Source organism: Rhinatrema bivittatum, chromosome 4, assembly GCF_901001135.1.
Source record: "Rhinatrema bivittatum chromosome 4, aRhiBiv1.1, whole genome shotgun sequence".
In the NCBI taxonomy this organism is placed as follows: Eukaryota; Metazoa; Chordata; class Amphibia; order Gymnophiona; family Rhinatrematidae; genus Rhinatrema; species Rhinatrema bivittatum.
The window spans coordinates 19,243,936-19,270,845 of NC_042618.1; the positions used below are offsets into that span (position 1 = coordinate 19,243,936).

At 42.7% G+C, this 26,910-nt stretch overlaps 1 protein-coding gene across 1 annotated transcript in view; it reads right to left on the reverse strand.

Annotated features, from left to right (window-relative positions):
* RPS6KA5 (ribosomal protein S6 kinase A5) overlaps positions 1-26,910 on the reverse strand; it is a 277,526-nt gene that overhangs the window by 141,468 nt on the left and 109,148 nt on the right. Inside the window, exons 4-6 of the mRNA XM_029597788.1 lie at positions 21,472-21,587; positions 15,065-15,172; positions 2,237-2,320 (exon numbers count right to left, since the gene is read on the reverse strand). Of these exons, the coding sequence (XP_029453648.1) occupies positions 2,237-2,320; positions 15,065-15,172; positions 21,472-21,587 (308 nt within the window). The remainder of the gene's footprint in view (positions 1-2,236; positions 2,321-15,064; positions 15,173-21,471; positions 21,588-26,910) is intronic.

The window sequence follows — 26,910 nt, forward strand, 5'->3', positions numbered from 1 at the left end:
GCTCAAATAACAAACAACATTCACGGCAAATATCCCTCCCCAGTCCCCTTTTTAACTAAGCTGCTCTCCTTCTTGTACACCGTCCAGCTTAAGACGCACACCACGATCAGGGGCAGTTTCACTGGGATTTTGCACAGCTGTACAATAAGAGCAGGTAAGAACTATTTCACGCTTATGGAATTTTATGCCTCGGAGGTTGTATGTACAAGTGAGACATTTCAAAGAGAAGGTCGTATTTCAGGGGTATTTATGCATACAAGCTGGAGGTGTCCATTTCTTCAGTCTAAAATCCATGCAAACTATACAGAAAATTCATCTTTTCAATATGAAAAAAGTGAAATTCAATAAGTAGGCCATAACACAAAGTCTCCACAAAAGGTTTTTAATATGTTGCTGTCAAATACACTGTGGGTCAAACCACAGAAGCTGGAAAGTGTCTCAAAATAATGTAATATTTGTGCTTGAGCATGTCACATAGTTTCTATCTAAAGAAGAGATGGAAATAACTTCTTGTGTCCGTAGATTAGAAATAAAAGATTTTAACAATACTAACACTTCAGAGTGTACTACATGGGAATAATTCCTTCTCTCGCCCATCCCCAACGAGGAAAGCTAAAGTTGCCAGGAATAATGCTTCTAACTGAGGAGGAAGCTATCAGAAAGAATAATTTTATGTTAAAAGGTCTAGAACAGTGGTTCCTAACCTGAGGTCCATGGACTCCCCTGGATCTGCAAGATCAACCAAGAGAGTCCTTCAGAAGAGATGCCAGAAAGTTTAGCTGGGGAGAAAATAAGCGGGCTGCTGCTGTCTGAGATTAGTTGACCTACAGCCACAGGCTAGGAGCATGAGAACAGGGTCTACTGTGGCCCTGAAAGCATCACCCCACACGGAGGGACAAAACAGGGCTGTCTGCAGCTATCAGAAGCCTCAAACCACACTGCCACATGTTTAGCGGAGGAGTTTCGCAGCCTCTGCTGCACACTGAGGAAAGCAGGGTGATCACAGTGGTGAGACACATTTTCCACTGCTGCCACTGACCTGACAGGAGAGGAGAACTGCACCAGTAAAGTGAGTAGAATGGCTCAAAGGAAGAAAGGAGGAAATGGGCCTGGGGTTGATAGTATGAGGGGAATGACAGAGGGGAGAAGGAATGAGACAGGAATGAAAGACGACAAGCAGGGTAAAGAGGGAGACAGGAATCCATGACTGACCTTGGTTTAAGAGGAGTGAGACTGGATAGCAGCCTATCAGGGGAGAGAAGGAGAGGACCTCCAGAAATCATGCTGGACAGAGAGAAGGAGGGATGTAGGAGTACCATGGTCCAGGAAAGAAGAGAAAGATGACACCGGGGATCAAGGAGAACGAGATAACAACCAGGTGTGGATATGACAAGCCCAAAAGTTATTTAGGGGGACACCCAGACAGGCAGACCTCATAAAGCCTTCTTCCTGTTGAAAAGCAGGCTATTGTTTTGCTTTTTTCTAAAATCTGATGTGTCCGTAAAAATCATTAAACCCCCCCCCCCAATAAAGTATAAAAGAAAAGCCGGCTAAAAGGGGATCAGTTTTCAGGGAGGGTAAGTTTCACTACTTTTTATGTGGGTGATCACCTGTTTATCTTTGGAAAATAACCATTCCCCAGTTCTGAGGATAAAAGTATCTATATGATGTGAATACTGTACATGCTTTTACCTGGGGGTGGGGGGGAGAGAAAAGGAACAGCGCTAGGTTGGGGGAGGTAAAGTGCCTGCAGAGATTTAATTTAGAAAATCATCGAGCATACTTTCGGGTATGTACTTTGCACCTGCTTCAAAGTACACGGCTACAGAAGTATCGGCTCTCCCCCGCCAGCCCGAGTTTTCAAAAGGAAACACCGCAGGCAGTTTCTCTTCGAAAATCAGACTGCAGATCTGCAGGGACTGCCAGGTCACACCAAGTTTCCAGTCTGGAAAGTTTCTGAACTCTCTTCCTTTTCCCCACTGCGGCTGGCCTTGCCTCAACCTTCAATGAGGAGGGCAAGTTTCAAATAGCTTCCCTACCAATTCAGTTTAAATCAAAGGTTTATACATTAGGAAAGATTCTGGAGTGCACCTCATTACTTCTTTTGTTACAGCTTGCAAAATTAAAGAGAAGTGCATGGGAGTCCATGAAACTGAAACGGGGTCCGTGTTCCCTGAAATGTTGGGAAGCTCTGGTCTAGAATGGCTTTGCACAAAGAAGTAAAAAAATGTAATACCTTGTCATGTCCTGTGTCTCCTCCTCTGACAATCTCTGGTGCCATGTACTCTATAGTTCCACAAAAAGAATAGGCTCTTTCTTTCTGGAAGAGAAAAACATTCACATTACACATACTTACTTGACAAAAGAGCCAACTCTTTTGATGGCACTGTATCACTGAAGAAATTAAAAATACCCAGTTCACTGCTATGCACTCACCTTTTCATTACTGCATTCAGCATTTATATCTTTCAATTTATGGATAAATTAAGATTTGGGTACTGAAGTGATAAAATATTTTAAAAAATAGATTTCTAACCTTAGTATCAGACAAAAGTCTGTCATGTAAAGCGCAGTTGGTTACATGCAATAAGCATTCATCAGTCATACAGAAGGCATGTGACCGGGGGCGGATTGGCCTATTTGAGGGATCTGGCATTCCCCAAGGGGCTGGTCACTCTGGTCATGTGGTTTCTTCTCTTCTGCTCCTGCTCAAATAGCCCACTAGTGGCCAATGAAAAGAAGATGGACCACAACAGAATCCATCCCATCGCAGCCTGAAGACCTGTAGGGACATAGTGGAGCCCATCCCCACCGCAGCCCAAAGAGAGGTCTTTACAAGGTCATGGTGGGGCCCATCCCGCTGCAGCCTGATGAGACTGGGAGAGCCTGAGAGCATGACTCAGTGTCTGAGAGAGCACGAAACCCTGTAAGCATGTATGTATATGAGAGTGAGCATATGAGTGGATAGACTGAGAGAGCAAGGGTGGCTGGCTGCCTGGATGGGTGAGTGTGTGAGAGTATGGTGGGAGTGGGAATGTGTGTGTCTCTGTGATAGCATGGGTGGGCAGGGGTGTGTGTTTGTATGTGTGTCTGTGAGAGGTTGGGTGAGTGGGTGTGTGCATGTGTGTCTATGAGAGCATGGGGGAGTGTTTCTGTGTATCTATGAGCGCATGGGTGGATGGATGTGTCTGTGAGAGTGTGGGTGTGTGTTTGTGAGAGTATGGTTGGCTGGGTGGGTGGGTAGGTGTATGTGTGTGTCTGTAAGACCATGAATGGGGGTGTGTATTTGTGAGTGAGTCTGTAAGAGAATGGGTGGGGGAGTGTGTGCGTGAGAGCATGGGTAGCCATGTAGATCAGTGAGAGTATGGATAGATGTCTGTGTGTCTGTGAGAGCATGGGTGGATGGATATGTGTGTGTTTGTGAGCATGGGCGGGTGTATGTGGGTCTGTGAGATCATGGGTGGTGGTGTGTTTCTGTGAGAATGTGGGTATGTATATATGTGTGCCTGTGAGAGCATGGGTGAAGGGTGTGTGTGTGTGTCTTTGGGAACATGTGTTAAGGGGGGTGAGAGTGTTGGTGTTTATATATGACAGAGAAGATAGTTTGTCTGCCCTTTCCCCCCACCTCCCCTCCATCTCCCATTATCCACAATGATCACAGTGTGACTGGAAATCAAAAGTTCACAAGTATGGAGAATAGGGGATTTCTTTTATCCTTATTTGTTTTAATTTTGGCCTGTTATTTAATGTGTCTGCTGGTTTGAAAAATTTTATTGGTGCTTTGTTAATTTTTAAAAACTTTGAGTTTTTAACTATTAGATATTCTTCCTTTCATCACCTATTTTGAAATATTTATTCTTTTGACTAGTATAGTTTTACTATTATGATTGTTTTATTTTTCTTGATTTTATTGTTTGATGCTTTATGAAGAATGGCGCTGTTTGTTTTTTTCCACTGTTGCACTGCATACAGAGTCTAGCTTGTGATTTCTAGTTGAGTTTTTGTCTACAGGTCTTTGTTTACAGATTATGATCTCTTTATTCTGTAGGTTTTGATATGTGTGCCTGAGCTTGAGATCAACATGGAGATGGCAACCGACCCAGGCTATCTTAGCCTTTCTGGCTATGTGAACTTTAAATGCCCTACTGAGCCTGACCTAGAGGAATTCCAAGGACACCTGGACAGCAGTTGAAGCTGGCGACAATTTGTGATGCCTAATTATAGGGTCACAAGAGCAGAAGACAACGGTCAGAACCTCAGGCTAGAATATCATTACAGGGGCATCTGTAACAGGGGCATCTGTAAACCCAGCCTAAGATGTAACAATTGCCCTGAACAGCAAGATTTTAACAGAACAAAGGATTATCTAAAGAGTGATGGTAAATGGGCCCCAACCTGGAGAACTGGTCAGGTAATTTAGGGATTCTTTATCATGCTGTTGACATGACAACTGCATAACAGTTTGTTCTGCATGTGTGACTGAGGTGAGGCATTCTGCTAGTGTGTAATTTCTGTGTAAGGATCTATAGCAGTCTGCTTTGTTCTGTTTTCCTAATAAGAGGGGTATTGGTGTTTTAGTGCCTGGTATATACAGTGTTGCCTTTTCATAAGTAGGGTTGTTACTGTTTGAGAGATGGCAGTTAGTGCTCTTTTGGTATATGAGGTTTTCTATTTTGTAATTGAAATTGTTTATTTATGGCTTTCTAAAGACCAAGCCCATATCCAACATGCAATACAGCAAGTCTAATGCCATGTGGGTTCCAAGTGTCTTCTGATGCTAAGTGATAAATTCAGATCATATATTATCAGTCATTTAAACTAAAGAATGGGGGTGGCAGGAGATGGCCAATGAAATTGATGTCACCCTCAAACAATACAGGAAGTGGGAGGAGAAAATAAAATCAATCAGCTCAAAAAAGCAGAAAAGGTGTCTAAGCAGTCTAAGAAGACAAATTAAGGAAGAAAAATTGGAAAGCTATGACTACAAATGCTCATAGTTTGGGCAATAAAATCCCAGTCCTGTGGGCCCTCATGGTGGAGGCGGATTTGGATGTTGTTGCTGTTACAGAGACATGGTTCACAGATTCTCATGAATGGGATACAGCTATGCCGGGCTATAACTTAAGGAAGGACAGAAAGGACAAAAAAGGGAGACCAAAAAGATAAAGGGGATGGAACGGCTCCCCTATGAGGAAAGGCTGAAGAGGTTAGGGCTGTTCAGCTTGGAGAAGAGACGGCTGAGGGGGGATATGATAGAGGTCTACAAAATCATGAAAGGACTTGAACAGGTAAATATAAATCAGTTATTTACTCTCTCAGACAATAAAAGAACTAGGAGGCACTCTATGAATTAGCAAGTAGCTCATTTAAAACCGGAGAAGTTTTATTCACTCATCGCATAAAGTTCTGGAATTCATTGCCAGAAGATGTTGCTATGGCAGTTAGTGTAACTGGGTTTAAAAAAGGTTTGGATAAGTTCCTAGAGAAGTCCATAAACTGCTATTAATCAATAAGGAATAGTAGCTTGAGATCTGTTTAATGTTTGGGTACTTGCCAAGTACTTGTGACTTGGATTGGCCACTGTTGGAAACAGGATGCTGGGCTTGATGGACCCTTGGTCTGACCCAACATGGCATGTCTTGTGTTCTTATAACAGAGAGGACAGAAAAGGGAGAGGAGTAGCTCCTTATGTCAAAAACAATATCCAAGCAACTGAACTGCAAGGAATGTGGGGTAGAGAAGAAGCTTTATAGGCCATCCTAAAAAAAGATGGTGCATCCATTTTTATTGGAGTGATTTACAGGTCTCCGACTCAAATGGAAGAACTAGAAAGAGATCTGGTCAAATACATCCAAAAGTGGGAAAGAAGGGAGAAGTGTTGATTGTTGGAGACTTTAATCTGCCATACGCAGACTGAAGAATCCCTTCTGTGGAATCTAATAGAAGTAGAGAGATAGTGGATGCCCTGCAAGGGGCTCTGTTCAAACAAATGGTAATGGAACCCACGAGGGAGGGAGTTATACTCGACTTAGTGCTCACCAATGGGATAATGTCGCTAATGTCCGGGTGGTTGCCCACCTCAGCACCAGTGATCATCAAATGATATGGTCTGACATCGCAAATAGGATACAGAGAAATCACACGAAGACCCAAGTTTTGAATTTCAAAAATACAGACTTTGTCGAAATGGGGACGTACCTGGAGGTTGAACTAGAAGACTGGGAGAAAATGGGAGAGGTGGAAAAACAGTGGGCTAAACTAAAAGAAGCAATTACAAAGGCAATTAATTTATATGTTAAGAAAGCAAACAAAGGCAAGAGAAAGAAGAAACCGATCTGGCTCTCAAAGGAGGTGGCTGAAAAAATAAATGCAAAAAAGAATAGCATTTAAGAAATATTAAGGATCCCACAAAGAGGAACACAGGGAAGAATATCTGGTGAAACTGAGGGAGATAAAGAAAGTAATCAAGAAAGAAAAAAAGTCAGGTGGAAGAAAGGATTGCCAAAGAGGTAAAAGCGAGGTGACAAAACATTTTTCAGATACATCAGAAAAAGGACAGAAGTGGTATAGTGAACTTGAGAGGAGATAAGGATCAATATGTGGAGAAAGACAAAGAAATGGAAATATTAAAAAAATACTTCAGTTCAGTGTTCACTAAAGAAGATCCTGGAGAAGGATCGTCACTAGTTAACAAGGCAATGGATGGGGGTGCAGTAGACAAAACTTCATTTACAGAAGAGAATGTATGGGAAGAGCTAGGAAAACAAAGTGGACAAAGCCATGGGGTCTGAAGAGGTTCATCCCAGGATACTGAGGGAGCTTAGATATGTGCTGGTGGGTCCGCTGTGTGACCTGCTCAATAGCTCCCTAGAAACGTGAGTGGTGCCGAGTGATTGGAGAAGAGCGGTTGTGGTCCCACTTTGCCAGAATGGTAGCAGAGAGGAGCCTGGAAACTACAGGCTGGTTAGCCTCACCTCGATGGTGAAAAAATTAATGAAGACTCTGCTGAAGGAAAGAATAGTTCACTATCTACAGTCAGGAGGATTTCTAGACCCGAGGCAGCATGGATTCACCAGGGGAAGGTCCTGTCAGACAAATCTGATTTGATTTTTTTGAGTGGGTGACTAAAGAACTAAATCAAGGAAGAGTGCCAGATGTGATCTACTTGGATTTCAGCAAAGCTTTTGATATAGTCCTGCATAGGAGGCTTGTGAATAAAATGAGAAGCCTGGGAGTGAGCACCAAGGTGGTGGCGTGGATTACAACTGGTTGACGGATAGAAGACAGCATGTAGTAGTAAGTGGAACCTACTCCCAAGAAAGAACAGTGTTAAGCAGAGTGCCACAAGGATCGGTGCTGGGACTGTCCTGTTCAATATCTTTGTGAGCGGCATTGCAGAAGGGATAGAAGGTAAAGTTTGCCTGTTTGCAGATGATAAGATCTACAACAGAGTGGACATGCCGGAAGAGGTACATAAGAACATGCCATACTGGGTCAGACCAAGGGTCCATCATGCCCAGGTAGAGAGAATGAAACGTGATTTAAGGAAGCTTGATCAGTGGTCGAAGATACGGCAGCTGGGATTCAATGCCAAGAAATGCAGAATCGTGCATCTGGGGTGTGGTAATCCAAAACAGCTGTATATGATGGGGGGGGGGGGGGTGAAGGGCTGTTGTGCACGGACCAAGAGAACGACCTTGGGGTAATAGTGTCTGGAGATCTGAAGATGGTGAAGCAATATGACAAGGCGACAGCTAAAGCCAGAAGAATGTTGTGCTGCATAGAGAGAGGAATAATTAGTAAGAAAAAGGAGGTGATAATCCCCTTGTACAGGTCCTTGGTAAGTCCTCACCTGGAGTATTGTGTTCAGTTCTGGAGACCATACCTCAAAAGGGACAGAGACAGGATGGAGACGGTCCAGAGAAGGGCGACAAAAATGGTGGGGAAGAGAGGGTCTCCATCAAATGACTTATGAGGAGAGGTTGAAGGAGCTAAATATGTAAACCCTGGATGAGAGGAGGTGCAGGGGAGATAATATACAGACCTTTAGACACCTGAAAGGTTTTAATGATGCACAATCAACAAACCTTTTCCGATGGAAAGAAATCAGTAGAACTAGGGGGTCACGTAATGAAACTCCAGGGAGGAATCAGAACCAACATCAGGAAATATTTCTTCATGGAGAGGGTAGTAGATGCCTGGAATGCCCTTCCGGAGGAGGTGGTGAAGACAAGAACAGAGAAAGATTTCAAAGGGGCAAGGGATAAACACTGTGGATCCCTAAAGATTAGAGCATGGAAATGAAGAAAAGAGTGCATGGGGTAACTTGCTGGTGTGGTGGTTACTACCCTTAACCAATAAGCCTTCATACTGTTGATGCAACTCTATTCCTTCTCTCTGCTTTAACGGCAGGGGGAAAAGAGGAAAAGGGGAATTAGATTCAGTCAGAAACCAACGAGAACATTGAATTTTATGGTCTGGGAAAACAAATAAGCATAGGGGGAAAAGAAATAAGCATGGAGGTAATTTGCTGATGCAGCTGTTACTACCCTTAACAAATGTCTGATACGTTTGATGCAACTCCAACACTGCCATCTGCTTTGATGGCAAGAGGTAACAGAGAGTTGGACTCAGACTGCAACCAACAAGGGCCCTGACTTTGCCGGTTTGGGAAACTAAGTATGGGAGTGACGGCAGATGCTGCCATAAGCTTGCTGGGCAGACTGGAAGGACCATTTGGTACTTTTCTGCTGTCATTTTCTATGTTTCTATGTGTTTTGTTGTGAGGTTTTCTGGTTGGTGCCAAAGCAGTGAATATAAATATAATATAAATGTTGTTTTAAGTGATATTTTTACCTCAGAAGGCTGTACTTTGAACGCCTGTTTTCATGTAAAATATGTTAGAAATGAGGTCAGCATCTTTTTTCTGACTCGGGATTAAGCTTGTCAGTTCAAACTGCTGGTGGCTGTGGAAAAAACTGCATTGTTATGCTGCCACCTGCTCTTCCACTGAAAGCAGAAAAAGTTTTCAAATTGCATAAGTTTCTTGAGTGAAAGTGGTAACTGAATTGTTTTAGAAATGATTAAGTATTTAAACTTTGCACTGTACTTTATTGCAAATTTTGTACCTTCTATATTTATTTTAATATGTCTGTTTTTATTGTATAATGTTGTTATATTTAAGGTGGTCAAGAAATTTGTTGAAATAAAAATATATGTATATACATATAAATATGTTTTTGTATTGTTTGTGTAATTGGATACCCAGAGGCCAGTATGGAAAAAAATCCCCCAGGCCGATATTTTCCCACAATCCATCCTCCTGCATGTGATGTGCTCAGCATCAAACAGATTCCTTCCAGAGCTTTCTGGAAAAGGCAAAAGCCTTTCTCTGTCCATTTGTAATAGTTCCTAGGCTGCCATGGGCCCTGCAGCTCCCTTTGCTTCCATATAAAAACTCTGATTGGGGGGAGAACAACTCTGAAGAAGAGGAGGGAGTATTTGTGTGACTGGTGAAATTCTGTCTTCAGAGAACACTTGATACAAGTAAGCAGCTTCACGGTCTTCAAAACAAGCAGTTTACTGAGTCATACACATGAAACTCCCTAGCTAGGGGTTGTCTTCAACATAAAAAAAAGGGGAACAACAAGAACTGCCAGAAGACAGGAGATATTTTTGATTGGAAAATCCCCTTTTCTCTTTTGTAATTAATGTAATTCTTGCAAAACAGGAAAGGCCACCTGAAAATCATCACATGGCCCTAGGAGAGACCATGGAGAACAGATAGTCTAAGCCTACTGTCCCACCACAAGGCTGTGCCCAGGCAGTAATGATTTATTTATTTATTTGTTTTTGTACACAGACATTCAATCGAGATATCACATCGGTTCACATAAAAACTGAAGAGCAAATAAGGCATGGGCTGCTTATTTTTACAGTATAATTTAGAACAGTTAACAAGGAACTAATTATTATACATGTGCCAAGGAAACTTGGTGGCTTGCATATCAGAAACATAGCTTAGGAACAGTTTACATTCATAGCTTGGGAACGGTTGGAACAAGGGCAACTCGAAGGATTGAGGATTAACAAGGAACTAATTATTATACATGTGCCAAGGAAACTTGGTGGCTAGCAATGTGATGTAAATGTCTGGACAGAACTGCACTCTACATCACAGCCTTGTAAATCTCCTTGATGGAGGTAGACTTTAGATGAGTGATTGATGTCACTATGGCCCTAACATTATGGACCTTGACATGCCTCTCTGAGGACAAGCCTGCCAAAGCATAACAGAGATGATGCAATCTGCTACCCAATTAGAAATAATGAGCTTTGTCACTACACCTCTAGGCCTAATAGGATTAAAAAAAAAAAAGAAAAAGAAGAAGCTAGGTGGACTTTCTATGGGCTTCAGGCCACTCTGGATAGAAGGCAACAACTCACGTGCAATCCAAGCAACGAAGGGCCTTTTAGATTTTAGGGACATGCGGCATAGAGAAAAATGTTAAGATTATTTTGTGAGGAGCGAGTTGGAAAGGTAAAACCCAGGTCAAAATAGGAGAGCCACCAAGAGAGGGAGTCCGACTTCCTCCTTAAAAAAGATGCTTTCCTTGAGTCTGAGTGGCTTTGTTACACTAGAACTTTAGGATCCATTGAGCTTGTCTCATATACAGACATGACATGGGAGATATATAAACTGTGAAAGTCATAAGGTCCAACATTCTCAACATTAAGTGAGCTGATGTCTGCTGACTCTGACCTACTGCTTCCACTGCAACCTCTATATCATTTGCCCTGTGGGCGCAGAGATAAGCCATGGCTAGTAAAGCCCCTATAAATTCTAACTGAGATACTGAGTTCAGCTGGAATTTAGGGTACTGGATGATGAACTCTAGTGACTACAGCACCCAGCTAATGTTCTATATGGATCTCTCTGCTCCTGCCTGAGATCTGATATGGACCAGCCAACTGTCCAAGTAGGAAACTATATGAATCCCCAACTTGAATAGAAATCTGACAATAACAGCAATATAGTTTGTGAATAGCCATGGGGCTGAGGCTAGGCCAAAAGGCAGAACAAGGTATAGAGTTAATGTTCATTATTAAATTAAATTGTTTCTCTGCTACAAATCCAAGATATTGCCTGTGAGTTGGATGCATCTCTTGTGGGTGTAGCCTCCAGTAGATCCAGGGAATTACAAAGCTCAGGGTAATCATACTGAGCATTTCTAATTTCAGAAATCTGTTCAAGGCCTTTAGGTATCAGATGGGATGGAATCTTCCTGTCTTTTGGAGACCAGGAAGAATCTGATGCAACATCCCTGCCTCTCTCCTCTGCAGTGGCACAGGTCTGATTACCTGGCCTGCAAGAAGGAGGACATTTCCAACCTGAGCAGACTCTAGTGTTGAGCGAGTTGTAGACCTCTTTTGGGCAGGCAATTTGGAGGGATTCCCAAAAGCTGTAATCTGTAGCATTCCTTTACAATCCAGAAGACACAGTTATAACATTACAATGGGCCAACAGTTTACAAATCAGGCTCACTCTCCCTTCTACAGGAAGGTCTTCTAGAACAGAGACTGGAATTCGGGTTATCTACTCTGAATTTAGCCAAAATCTGTCTCTGACAGTTAACTACTGATGACTGGGATATACTCTTGAGAGGAAGCACACCACATTTCCTTATGTAGCAGACCAGGAGTTCACACCCTTTTGGGGTGTAGAGATTCCTTTTCAACATCCAAAAGTTAATAGGGACCCCATCCTGTTCCCACCAGTCTCGCTTCCCTTCCCCAGTGCGTCCATACACACGTATCTGGGTGCGAACGGAGATATACTCGAATTTTAAATCATGCACGTTCAGTATGCTCCTAATTTTAAGAGGTTACCTGAGCAAACCTACTTTGCGTATCTTTCATAGGACTTTACCGGCTTTAACACGTGTATATAAGCGGATTTTAAAACATGGCCGTGCGAGGGGCATTCCCAGTTTTTCCTCGATTAGTCCACCACTTTGCCCAGTCAAGCTTGAGGTCACTGAGACCCCTCTGGTTCTTCATCCTGCACACCCCCCCAGTTGACCCGGACCCCTCACCCTGTCGTGTAGTCCCAAAAACGCGAGATCTGCACACTTGCTTCTCATTAGGAGCAGCAGTAAAGTTAAACAGTTAACAAGCTGCTGTGCGCAGTGGCCTCCGGTTTTAAAATATGGAGTTAAAATATGGAGTTACACGTGTAACGATTGGCTCCGCCCCTTTTCCACCCCCTTGTTTTTTGCTCGCACATGTACATTTGTGCACATAAAACGCGGCTTTTAAAATCTGCGCTGTTCATGCGCAGCCAACATACACATGTGGGCATTTTAACGCAAGCAACGCTTTTAAAATCGACCCCAAAGTGTTTAAAATAATCTTCCCCAATTTTGTCTGGGTGGCTTACTCCTGTGCAGCTGGGCAGAATTTGTACAGAATTCCCCTCTTATGCAGAATTCTGTATTTTCCCACAGAATTAGGTCCAGGGAATAGCAACAGCAGCCTGCACGGGCCAGAAGAGAGGAAAGAATAGTGTCTGTGTCACTTGGAAGTGAGCCAGGAACAAGGGCAATCTGGCCTACACAGATCAGAAAAGAGATGGGAGTCAACGTTGGCCCATGCAAGCTGAAAGAGATAAACCTGCAGTGTTGGCCTTGACCTGTGCATGCTGAACAAAGGAGAGAGCTGTAGAGTTCTGGTGGAACTGAACAAGAGAGGTAGACAGTGAGCTTGGTGGAACTGAACAAGAGAGTTAGACAGTGAGCTTGAAGGAAAGCAGATGAGTCTTGCTAAAAAGGGAATGGCAAACAGAGAGAAAGCTGTGGTGAGGGGGAGCTTTCCCTGTCTGTCCCCAAAGGAGACAAGCCTGAAGCAAGGGCAGAGAGAAAGCTGGGGGAGGGAGGGAGAGAACTAGGGGAAGGGGTATGAACCTGACAGGGGACAGAAAGCGTGAGCTTCCTGGGGAGTGGGGGTTGAGAGAGAGAAAAAGAGAGAAAACAGAGGAGGCAGTTTGAGCCTGGTGAAGCAGACAGAGATAGCTGGTAGAGGAAAAAGGATGGGAGAGGAGTCAACCCTTGGGGAAGGGAGAGGTAATAAGCAAACTGAGGGAAGAAAGAGAAAGCATGAGGAAAGGGCTCAAGTCATAAGGGGGAGAGAGCTGGCAAAAGTCATACAGCCTTGGGGAGGTCGAAGACCTAAGGATGGTAACTGTTTTAAAAATCAGCATCGCTGAGTAATACATTTTTTCTGTGTTGCATTATAAAGTATTACTGAATTAATTATCTACATAAAAAATCTGCAGAATTTTTCAGAATTCTAAAATATTGTGCACAGAATTTGTAATTTTTTGCACTAAATTCTCCAGGAGTAGTGGCTGTAGGGAGCTAACTTTGGAGGCATATTCAACAGTGCAGCCACTCTATTGAATATAGACGGCTATCTTAGGACAGCTAACTATAGCCAGCTAACTTTAGGATAGCTCTGGTTAACTCTGAATATCAGAGTTAGTCAGTTAACTTAGTCGGCTAATTCAAATCTTCCCAGTTATACCCCTAGACCGCCCCTAACTTGTCTGGCTAAATTCTAGCTGCCAACTTATTAGCCGGCTAGAATTTAGCAGGATAAAGGCCGGATATAGCTGGGTAAGTCATTTAGACAGATAACTATTATTTTATTTGTCTAAATGTTATAAATGTAATAAAGTTTTAATGTAAAATAGTCCGACCTCTAGTCATACTATTCCATTTGTTTTGATGTGAACCGATGTGATGTACGCCAACGAATTTCGGTATATAAAAGCAATAAATAAATGCCTTTGAATATGGACCTCTATGGGTCTGACTTACTAGTTTTTCATCCATAGACAAAGAACGGAGGGAAGTCTTACTAAATCAGGTCCTATGTGATGCTTGGTAATGAACCTCTGTTTGCACCTGGGACAGAATCTGAAGTTGCTGGCCTGCTTCTTGGGACACAATAAGGAAGACAGACAGGGCAAAATCAAATGAAAACATTTTCCCTGACAAAAGATGGTCTGAAGTGAGGAAAAAAAAATCATCCAGGTGGCCTGCTGGCATAGCCATACGGATGAAAAAAAAGCAAACTTCAAAAGTGAGAAAAAAAACCTAACTAAAGCAAGCTAGGGACTTTAGGCAAAAGAGCCCCAAGAAACAATGACAAAAGTTCAGTTTCTTGAGATATGCAAAGCTGCAAAAGAAAAAAACAGATAAAAACAAACTGCGGGGTGCTGTGGAGCTCTGACAGTATGAGAAGCCCTACATATGAACAGTGAAAGGTTTTTGCCTGTTCTGGAAGAATCCATTCATTTGGAGCCAAGCACGGTTATGCGACGCATGTGTGCGACTCTAAATTGCTTGTCTTCATAGAAAAGGCGATATCTTGTATAAATTTATAACTATGCAGTGAAGTTCATCTTAAAAATTCAAGACTGACTCACTAATGTGGGTATGATTTTAACCTGTTTAAGTGATAAGCCCTCATGAAGAAAGGTTCTGTATCCCAAAAAAGATCTTATGGCAAATAAAATGCATTTGCATATGAGGTTCACAACTCTAAAGGAGCTTGTTTTTTCTAACAAGCAACATTTGTAAAAGTTTTCATACATTTTTCCTCACTTTCTTATCAACTGTTCACTTTACATTCTACTATAAAGGTTGATCTGCAGCTGGTAAATTACCCTGGTAAACTTATCTGGACAACTTCATCTGAATATTCAGCTGAACATACCCGGGAGAGTGAATATATCTGGGAAATGTTATCCAGATAAAGTTATCTAGGTAACTTTAGGTCAGGTATTTTAGCATTTACTACTCCCCTGCAATGCCTCCATCACCGCCGCTTTATCTGGCACAACTGGATGCTAGTAATGAGGCAGAGAGCGAGGGAAAGTTTCAGATCTTGGTTTTTGTAGATCCAAAAGTCATCTGAAGAAAGCCCTTGCATATTGACCTCATAAATCTTTACAACTTTCTTTATGCATGTTTTATCAAAGGTTTTAGATGTAAATACTTACTTCATCAGTAAGAAATTCCTTACTGAGGCCAAAGTCTGTCAGCACTACATGACCACCAGAATCTAGTAAAATGTTTTCAAGTTTTGTATCTCGATATATAATTCCCAGCTGTAAAAAAAAAAAAAATAAAAAAAAAATATATATATATATAAGCATTTACTACTTTTATCCAAAACCAATTTGTAAGAAAACAAAAGTCTGTGACTAAATTATATAAAAGTAAGGGAAAAAAAGTATTCTTATAGAACAGTATTTCTGGGAGGGAATTACTGCTGAGGAATTTAATAAGGGTGCCTAAGAAACATAGGCCAGCTTTGTCTATTGACAATCCATTTACTAGAATCATACTGAAAACTTGCTTTGAACTTTCAAGAGAAGCCAGTGTGTGTGTGTGTGTATGAGAGACAGCATGGGAGTGAGAAGCCTGTGTGTGTGTGTGAATGAGAGACAGCATGGGAGTGAGAAGCCTGTGTGTGTGTGTGAATGAGAGACAGCATGGGAGTGAGAAGCGTGTGTGTGTGTGTGTGCGCGAGAATGAGAGACAGCATGGGAGTGAGAAGCGTGTGTGTGTGTGTGTGCGCGAGAATGAGAGACAGCATGGAAGGGAGAAGCGTGTGTGTGTGAGAATGAGAGACAGCATGGGAGTGAGAAGCCTGTGTGTGTGTGTGTGTGTGTGTGTATATATATATGAGAAAGTGGGTTAGACACCAATGTAGTCCAAAATTCTTTATTTGAATGGAGACACAAGATTCATACTCTCGCCCGACTCAGGCCGAGTTTCGCCCCCCTCGGGGCTGCCTCAGGGGCTAAAAAACAATTGTAACATGATCTAACTGCTCTTAAAAACTACTCGCTGGTTTATAATGTCATAGCTCGCATAAATAGTGTTGTTCTGATGATAAAGCGCTTATATATCTTTGAAAAATGTTTATTAGTTCCTTAGACTTACTGCTGAGGTCCCGACGTTTGCTCAGGACACAATTGTTTAACCAAGCTCTGCACGATTGCAGCTTGGAAAAAGTTGGACCTAAAACCACCGAAAAACAAATTTGACGGTAGTTTTTAAGAGCAGTTAGATCATGTTACATACTTAACGCCTAATTTAATAGAGTGCAAGAATGTCCTTTCACTTTTGGTTTATATGGTATTACATACCATTTGAAGTTAAAGTATAAATCATATGACATCAATACAAAATGCAATTAAATCATTGGTTTTGAATATATGAATTTTGCAAAGTAACTGGATTTTTCTTATTTAGTGTTTCATTTAAAATTACTGGAGTTATGATTCTTATTCTTAAATATTTTACAAATGATTGATCATTACCAGTTTTTTTTTGTTTTGTTTTTTTTTATATATCGCTTCTTTGATTCTAAGTTATTGTTTAATGGATTTATTTTCAGGCTATCAGACACATGAACCATGTTATAAGAATATATTGAATATAGAATTTATATAAGCCTACATACAGGTAATACCATTTTTATTGACAAAGCAATATTACTGTGGTCATTTACATATTTTGTTTTAATTTAAGGTAGATATAATTATTTTATATGTTACAATTGTTTTTTAGCCCCTGAGGCAGCCCCGTGGGGGGCGAAACTCGGCCTGAGTCGGGCGAGAGTATGAATCTTGTGTCTCCATTCAAATAAAGAATTTTGGACTACATTGGTGTCTAACCCATTATTTGCCCACACGGCGTTTTTAGATCACCTACCCTCTTGCTTCATCAGTCTATATATGAGAAAGAGCATGGGAGTGAGAAGTGTGTGTGTGAGAGAGAAAGCATGGGAGTGAGAAGCGTGTGTGTGTGTGTGAATGAGAGACAGCATGGGAGTGAGAAGCGTGTGTGTGTGTGTGAACGAGAGACAGCATGGGAGTGAGAAGTGTGTGTGTGTGAATGAGAGACAGCATGGGAGTGAGAAGCGTGTGTGTGTGTGTGAATGAGAGACAGCATGGAAGTGAGAAGCGTGTGTGTGTGTGTGTGAATGAGAGACAGCATGGGAGTGAGAAGCGTGTGTGTGTGTGTGAATGAGAGACAGCATGAGAGTGAGAAGCATGTGTGTGTGTGTGTGTGTGTGAGAGAATGAGAATGAGAGACAGCATGGGAGTGAGAAGCCTGTGTGTGTGTATGTGTGTGTGAGACTGAGAGACAGCATGGGAGTGAGACACACGCGTGTGTGTGTTTGTGTGAGAATGAGAGACAGCATAGGAGTGAGATGCATGTGTGTGTGTGTGTGAGAATGAGAGACAGCATGGGAGTGAGAAGCCTGTGTGTGTGTGTGTGTATATGAGAAAGAGCATGGGAGTGAGAAGTGTGTGTGAGAGAGAGAGACAGCATGGGAGTGAGAAGCGTGTGTGTGTGTGTGAGAATGAGAGACAGCATGGGAGTGAGAAGTGTGTATGTGTGTGAATGAGAGACAGCATGGGAGTGAGAAGCGTGTGTGTGTGTGTGTGAGAATGAGAATGAGAGACAGCATGGGAGTGAGAAGTGTGTGTGTGAATGAGAGACAGCATGGGAGTGAGAAGTGTGTGTGTGTGTGTGTGTGTGTGTGCGCGAGAATGAGAGACAGCATGGGAGTGAGAAGCGTGTGTGTGTGTGAGAATGAAAATGAGAGACAGCATGGGAGTGAGAAGCCTGTGTGTGTGTGTGTATATATATGAGAAAGAGCATGGGAGTGAGAAGTGTGTGTGTGAGAGAGAGAAAGCATGGGAGTGAGAAGCGTGTGTGTGTGTGAGAATGAGAGAGAGCATGGGAGTGAGAAGCGTGTGTATGTATGTGAATGAGAGACAGCATGGGAGTGAGCAGTGTGTGTGTGTGTGTGTGTGTGAATGAGAGACAGCATGGGAGTGAGAAGTGTGTGTGTGTGTGTGTGCGCGAGAATGAGAGACAACATGGGAGTGAGAAGCGTGTGTGTGTGTGTGTGTGAGAATGAGAATGAGAGACAGCATGGGAGTGAGAAGCCTGTGTGTGTGTGTGTGTGTGTATATATATGAGAAAGAGCATGGGAGTGAGAAGTGTGTGTGTGAGAGAGAGAAAGCATGGGAGTGAGAAGTGTGTGTATGTGTGTGAATGAGAGACAGCATGGGAGTGAGAAGCCTGTGTGTGTGTGTGAATGAGACACAGCATGGGAGTGAGAAGCGTGTGTGTGTGTGTGTGTGTGTGAGTGAGAGACAGCATGGGAGTGAGAAGCATGTGTGTGTGTGTGAATGAGAGACAGCATGGGAGTGAGAAGCATGTGTGTGTGTGTGTGTGTGAGAATGAGAATGAGAGACAGCATGGGAGTGAGAAGCCTGTGTGTGTGTGTGTGTGAGAATGAGAGACAGCATAGGAGTTCTTATGTTCTTATGAGTGAGACGCGTGTGTGTGTGAGAATGAGAGACAGCATGGGAGTGAGAAGCCTGTGTGTGTGTGTGTGAGAATGAGAATGAGAGACAGCATGGGAGTGAGAAGCCTGTGTGTGTGTGTATATATGAGAGAGCATGGGAGTGAGAAGTGTGTGTGTGTGAGAGAGAGAGAGCATGGGAGTGAGAAGTGTGTATGGGAGTGAGAAGTGTGTGTGTGTGTGAGTGAGAGAGAGAGAGAAAGCATGGGAGTGAGAAGCCTGTGTGTGTATGTATGAGCGAGAGCATGGGAATGAGAAGCCGGTGTGTGTGTATGACAGAGAGCATGGAAGTGAGAAGCCTATCTGCGTATGACAGAGAGCATGGAAGTGAGAAGCCTATCTGCTTATGAATGACAGCATGGGAGTGGAAAGCCTGTGAGTGTGTATGTATGAAAGAAAATGTGTGAGTGTAAGAGACATTTGGTGTGAGAGCGAGCATGTGGGACTGGAAGCCTGCATGTGGGAGAAAGCATGTGAGAGAGCCTGTGTGTGTGGGAGGAGAAACCTTCGTGTGAGAGTGGGAACCTGTTTGTGCGAGTGGGAGCCTGGATAAAAGAGTGTGTGGGAACCTGTGAATGAGAGCATGTGAGAGTGAGAGCTTGCATGTGAGAGAGAGCATGAGAATGGGTGTGTGAGTGGGAGCCTGTGTGTATTATATGAGAGAGAACATGCAAGAGTGGGAGCCTGTGTGAGAGAAAGCATGTGTTTGAGAGAGTGCATGTGAGAAAGAATCTGTGTTTGTGTGTGTATGAAAGAGGAAGGAAAGAAGAGGAGAGAGAAAAAACAGAAAGAATAAAAGACCCTGAACAAAAAATTAGGAAAAGACAGACAAGGAGAACAAAGAGTCTGGGACTAACCAATTAGAAAAATAAGATTAGGCAACAAAGGTAAAAAACATTATTTTGACTTTCAGCGATTGGAATATGCCATCTTTGGGATTGTGCATTTCTTCTATATTTGTATTTTACTGTTTCTTCAGTATTCCAGTGTACAGAGATGCTGAGGCTGGTTTCTCAGGCATTCCACTTCAGTTTTGTCTGTATGTTTGTTTCTAATTGGATTCCCTTATTCTGTATTAGGTAAGGCTCTGTCTATGTTGCACATACTGTACAGAAGTGCAGTATTTTGGCTAGTGTGTAGTTTCTCTGTAGGGATTTGTAGCAGCTCGGCTTGTTCTGTTTGCCCACTATGTAGTGTATTAGTGTTCTAGGGCTTGGTGTAATGTTTGCCTTTCCTGCCTTTTTGTAGATAAGATTGCTACTTTTTGAGTCCTGAGAGTTACTGCTGTTATGGTATGGCAAGGGAAGGTTCTAGGTGTTGTGTTCCTTTGTTTGTTTGTTTTTTGGTAGGGATTTGTCTTACTTCACAAAGTGTCTGGCATTGGAGGGAGTTTGTTTTGCTGTCACTGAGGTGGCACCAACATTTGAATATATATATTTTTTGCATGTCCTAGTTCTCTTCTGCACCTGTTGCAAATCTTAAGTTCTTACAGTGATTATTATGATTATTGCTGTTTTTAATGTAGTTATGATATTCTCTGCATATCTTGAAAGAGGATTCATAAAAAATACATTTATATTTGTTTTATTACATAATTGGATCTGATTTTTCTGATAAACTTCTGTTACTTTTTACATGATGTATATTTACAAACTGCAATACATGTAAAATAATTTAATATAGAATAATAAGGTATATTTAATACTCGTAAGTGCCTGAAATAGAATTAAAATATTTTAAAGCAACACTCATCAGTAGAACTAGGGGTCACAATTTGAAACTCCAGGGAGGAAGACTCAGAACCAATGTCAGGAAGTATTTCTTCATGGAGAGGGTGGTGGATGCCTGGAATTCCCTTCCAGAGAAAGTGGTGAAGACTAAAATTGTAAAGGATTTCAAAGGGGCATGGGATAAACAGTATGGATCCATAAAGGCTAGAGGATGGGAATGAAGAGAAGAGCCATGGGGGTGGATTACTGGAGTGGAGGCTACTACCTGGTGATTACTACTCTTACTCAATAAGCCTTTGCAAGGTTAATGCAACTCCAACATTACTCTCTGCTTCAACGGCAAGGGGAAATGTGGAAAAGAGAATTTACATTCAGACAACAACCAACAAAGACTGAATTTCACAATCTGGATAAACAAATAAGCGTGGGGGTAGCTTGCTTATTGTTATGGTTACTACCCTAAACCAATTAAGCCTGATACATCACTTTGAATGCATATACCCTGTTGCTCTCTGCTTCAATGGCAGGGAGAAATGTGGAGAAGAGGATTTACATTCAGACAACATCCAACAAGGCATTGATCTGTGCAGTCTGGGTAAACAAGCATCAGGGTAACTTGCTTGATGCAGCGGTTACTACCCTTAACCATTAAGCCTTATGATTCACCTTTGATGCAACTCCAACATTACTCTCTGCATCAATGGCAGGGATGGCAGGAAATTTGAATCAAACAGTTAAGTATGGGGAAGTATGGGGAGCTTGCTGGGCAGACTGGATGGGCCGATTGGTCTTTTTCTGCTGTCATTTCTATGTTTCTATGTTCATAATGAAACTACTTAGAAATCCATTGCCAGATGCACTCAAAGGCATTATTTATTGATAAGAGTACAAATAGTAGGGCCTAGACTTGTATGACAACTGCCCACCCATGTTAACCTTGGGGGCCCGCCCCCCCCCCCCCCCCAAAAAAAATCTTTTCTGGCTATGCCACTGGTGCACTTAATCTTATAGTCTGTGAATTTTTCTCTAGTTATGACAGTGCAAGTTCATCCCAAGGATGTAAATGAAACTAAATGTGTTCATCCAAAAGCGAAGCAAGAATAGTGAGGACTAAATGTTATTCACAACTCAACAATAAGCGAGCATGGCACGTGTTTTTTCAATAGGAGCCCAAACTTTAGAAAGCAGCATTTTAAAATATTTAACATTTTTATCTAAACTTATTACTGAAAAAAATATGTGGTTGCAGAAATTTAATGACAACAATGATGGGAAAATACTTTACCTTATGGAGATGCTCAAGTGCCAATACAATTTCACCAATATATATCTGTACTTCACTTTCTGTAAATCGTTCCCTCTGTGATAGGTGGGTAAAAAGTTCTCCTCCATTTATATAGTCTGTAAAACACAAAATTAGATTTTGAGGCACCCATGATGAAAATTAAAAATAACTCTTGACAGGGTTACTCAGTATTTCATAATTGCCACAAAAGCAACATAAAAAACCCCAAACAATATTCTCCTATGTAGTAACATAGTAATGACAGCAGAAAAGGACCAAATGGTCCATTCAGTCTGCCCAGCAAGCTTCTTACGGTAGCATCTGCCGCGCCCTGCAGCAACATTTTTACTGGGTGATGAGCCTTCTAGAAACTTCAGACAGCGCTGCTTGACGTGCTTTGCTTATGGACTTAGCCCTTAGAAGCAGTCCTGTGCTTTTATCAGAATCCCAGACCGTAAAATTCAGGGCCTGTGTTGGTTATTACCTAAATCCAATTCGTCTTCCACCCCTACCCTAGTTGCATTAAAAGTATTAAGGCTTACCGGCTAAGGGTAGTGATCCCTTGCCTTCTGTTAAGGATAATAATTGCTGCTCTCTGCAGGTTACCCCCATGCTTAACATTTCCCCAGACTGCAAAAGTCGTGGCCCTCATTGGTTGTTGTCTGAATCCAATTCCCCAGTTCCCCCCTGCGGCTGAAGTGGAGAGCAATGTTGCAGTTGCATCAAAAATATCAAGGCTTATTGGTTAAGGGTAGTAACTGCCACGCCAGCAAGTTACCCCCATGCACCCTTTTTGTTCATTTCCGTCCTCTAGCCTTTAGGGACCCACAGTGTTTATCCCATGCCCCTTTGAATTCATTGACTGTTTTCATCTTCACCACCTCCTCCAGAAGGGCGTTTCAGATATTTGTCACCCTCTCTGTGATGAAATAGTTTCTGGGGTTGGTTCTGAGTCGTCCCCCCTGGAATTTCATTTTGTGACCTTTAATTCTATTGATTTCTTTCCAGTGGAGAAGGTTTGAACTTCATGCATCATTAAAACCTTTCAGGTCTCTGATGGTCTGTCTCATACCTCCCCTGCACCTCCTCTCCTCCAGGGTATACATATGCAGATCCTTCAGCCTCTCCTCATAAGTCTTCCGATACGGACCCCCCCACGACCAGTGCTAGCGTTTTTGCTGCCCTGTGCGAACAATTAAAGTGCTGCCTCCTTTCCCCCCTCCCATTCATTCAGTCTCTGTCTCGGGCCTACCAAGAAATGCCCAACTCCTTCCAGTAACCTAAATTTTAAAAACTGTTACCCCTCTGCCCTCCAGGTCTTCAACCCCTTCCCTGGAACCCATTGCTGGTACAAGAGTATTATGTGCCCTAGGCAAATCTTATACCCTTGCATCCCCACCCCACCTCATGTATACAGTTAAAAATGATGCATTTACAATAATAGATTTTATATGAAAAAGAACATTCAAAGCTCAGTCTTCTGAGATAAATATCACAACATGTAGTCGCATGCAGTTTGATGCCAACCAGAAAACCCTACAAAAAGAGACACACAGTTCCCATATGGCATTAGGGCTACTGTAATACGTGTTAGGTGTGGATTTGACCCTCAGAAAGCCATGAGTAAATTACAATTAAAATATAATAAACCTCCCACACCAAAACAGCACCAGCTACCAGCATTTAAAAATGTAACAACCCTACCTCCGAAAGGCAATACTGCAAATATTACACCAGTCCCCAAAACACCAAAACACCTCATATTAGGAAAATAGAAGCAAGCTGCTATTCATTCCTACACTCTATCAGAATACCTTTCCTTGGTCACACATGTGAAATACAGGCAGGCCCTCACCAAGGGGCCAATGCAAGACAGTACATTCAGCCGAGTGCACTGTATAACTCGCAGTTGGATGCAGGTTGTCTAGGCGCTACCTAGACAACCGGCGTCCAACTAGACACCTAGCAGGTTGCATAAGGGGATTGGCGCCTCCTCAATGTGCATCCAATGCGCATGTGAATGAGGCTATTAACTATTCACTCTGAATGCAAAAAAAAAAAAAAGTGTGCATCTAAGACGCACATATTTGTGCACAGAAGTTAACGCCTGCCCAGAGTAGGCGTTAATTGCTGAACGCTCCTAAAAGTAATACAGAAAAGCAGAAAAAAAAACTGCTTTTCTGTACAGCCTCTTACTTAATATCGTTGCGATATTAAGTAGGAGGAACAAATCTTTTAAAAAAATTTTTAAAAAGCGCTGGTAGTCGGGTGCAGGAAACCAACGCTCAGTTGAGAAGCATCAGTTTCCTGAAACCCTGGCTGTGCATGGTTTAGGAAAACAGATTCCGATAAATTTGGCGTCTGTTTTCCTTAGCCGCACACATCCATGGGTTAGGAAAACGGACGCTGATAAATTCAGCGTCCATTTTCCAAACCTGACTGCCGGCACCTGTAAGGAGTGAATAAATCAATATCAAAGTGTCAGGCACTTAATATTAATTTATTTACTCCTTCACTTATTGCCCATTGGTCCTTTTCACTGTCACATGTCAGTGAAAGGACCAATCCCCTTTCAGGGCAGCCTTCTGAAAGGTGATTGGCCCTTTCACTGACATGTGACAGTGAACGGACCAATGGGCAATCCATTCGGGGGAAGGGAACTTAGGGCAGGTTAGACAAGATGCCAGCAGTCAGGTTAGGAAAATGGACGTTGAATTTATCAGCATCCATTTTCCTAACCCATGGATGTGCACCAGTTAGGAAAACAGACGCTGATAAATTCAGCATTGGTTTTCTTATCCGGGGGACAGCTGCTGACAGCAGATCTCTCTTGGGTGCACGCTGTCAAGGAGGCGCTAGGGGTGCACAATTGCCCCTAGCACCTCCTTGACAGCGCGAGCCCTAATTTAAATACTGCATCATTCTCCCAAGAGAGGAGTCTGGGGGTGCGTTAGGAAAGTGGGCGCTGAACACTCAGTGCCCGCTTTCATTGCGCCTTTTTTGCATCGGCCCCCAAATACAGGAAAAAGAAAGCATAAAGTATAAATAGAAACATGCAGGCAAAAACTAAATAGGAAAACCATGTGATCTACTTAATATTTGGGTACTTGCCAGGTACTTGTAACCCGGATTGGCCACTGTTGGATACAGGATGCTGGGTTTGATGGACCCTTGGTCTGACCCAGTATGGCAATTTCTTATGTTCTTAAGCACAATAAGTCAGACTCTGTACGCAGTGCAACAATGGATAAACAGAATCATCACCAATTCTCAGATAATAAATAAAATCAAGAAATATAATAAATGCATCATAATAGTATAAAAATACTAATAAAAAGAATATTTCAAAACAGCTGGTGAATAGAAGATCCAATAATTTAAAACTCAATCAATTTGTTTTACATTTCTCAAACACCATAGAAACATAGAAACATAGAAATGACGGCAGAAGAAGACCAAATGGCCCATCCAGTCTGCCCAGCAAGCTTCCCTCATTTCTTCTCCCATACTTATCTGTTTCTCTTAGCTCTTGGTTCTAATTCCCTTCCACCCCCGCCATTAATGTAGAGAGCGGTGGAGGAGCTGCATCCAAGTGAAATATCTAGCTTGATTAGTTAGAGGTAGTAGGGGTAGTAACCGCCGCAATAAGCAAGCTACACCCATGCTTATTTGTTTTTACCCAGATTATGTTATACAGCCCTTATTGGTTGTTTATCTTCTCCCCTGCCGTTGAAGCAGGGAGCTATGCTGGATATGCGTGAGGTATCAGTTTTTTTCTTCTCCCCTGCCGTTGAAGCAGAGAGCTATGCTGGATATGCATCGAAAGTGAAGTATCAGGCACATTTGGTTTGGGGTAGTAACCGCCGTGACAAGCCAGCTACTCCCCGCTACACCAATAAAATATTTCAAAACAGCAGACATCAAACAGCATCCCAAAATTTAAAAGAATAAGGATAACATAATTCACGCTCTCCATACCTGGAAACCTTTCATTTCCAGTCATTCTGAGATTACTGTGGATTAGTAAAAGAGGGATGCATAAAGTTTCTCTTATTTCTCTCACAGATGTATATCTATACATACACATACATACATATGCTCTCTCATACATGCACATGCTCCCTTTTACATCCACATGCTCCCTCTCACACACATTCTCAGACACACACATGCTCTCTCCTACATACACATGTTCACACGCATGCTCCTTCTTACATACACACACAAGATCCCTGTCTCTCTCACATATACATGCTCAGAGACACAGACACACAAACACATACATGCCTACACTCACACACATGCTCAGACACAGACACAAAGAGAACATCTTATGCTTCAATACCGCAACCTTTCCTGATATAAACTGCAGAATTTACTGCTCAAAAAGAACTTACTATTTAAACCTCTTATTCAATCATCCCTAGAGCTTGCATCTGTCTCAATGCTCCCTCTCTCACACGCATGCTCAGACACTCTAACACGCTCTGCTTCTGCTCAGACACAAACACAGGTTCTCTCCTGCTCATACATTCACCAAGGCCTCTCCCAACAATCCCAGCCCTCCCCTTCTGCTGTGGGTCAGATTGGGAGCTGCCTCGTGGCTTTTTTTTTTTTTTTCTTCTGGCCACCTAGCAGGTTGGGTGCCATGTGGTCCTCCAGTTCCTCCTCATCTTTGCTGCGTGGCAGCTTGGGAATCACTGCTCGGCCCTGCAGCTCCTCATCTTTGCTGCGCAGTTCTGCAGCTCCTCCTCTTCTTCACCGCACAGCAGGTTAGGAACCATTTTGCGGCCCTGCATCTCCTTCATCTTTGCTATACAGCGGGTTGGGAAATGTCACAGGGTGGTGCCAGCAGCACCCTCATCTCGGTCGCGGCCCTCAGGCCACTGCCCTTTACAAGTGCACGGCTTTCAGAGTGGGTTGCGCCAGCCCTGACCCCATACCATTTTGGTCACCCTACTCAGGACCGCCTCCATCCTGTCTCTATCCTTTTTGAGATATGGGCTGCAAAACTGAATAAAGTACTCCAGGCGAGACCTCACCAAGGACCTGTACAAGGGCATTATCATCTCCTTTTTCTTACTGGTTATTAGTCTATGCAGCCCAGCACTCTTCTGGCTTTAGCTATCACCTTGTCACATTGCTTTGCCACCTTCAGATTGCTAGACACTATCACTCCGAGATCCCTCTCTTGGTCCATGCACATTCGTCTTTCAACCCCCATTACATACAGCTCTTTTGGATCACTGCATCCCAGATGTATGACTCAGCACTTCTTGGCACTGAATCCTAACTGTCAAAGGAGTGAGCTGTGTCAACGGTGTGAGTGCTGATGGCAAGGTGCTGTGTGTCTGTGGTAGTTGTATCTAAGTATGTGGATCAGAAAGGTAGTCATTTTGGAAGGGTTGGGATGGAGCAATTTGCAGATTTTGGGAGCGT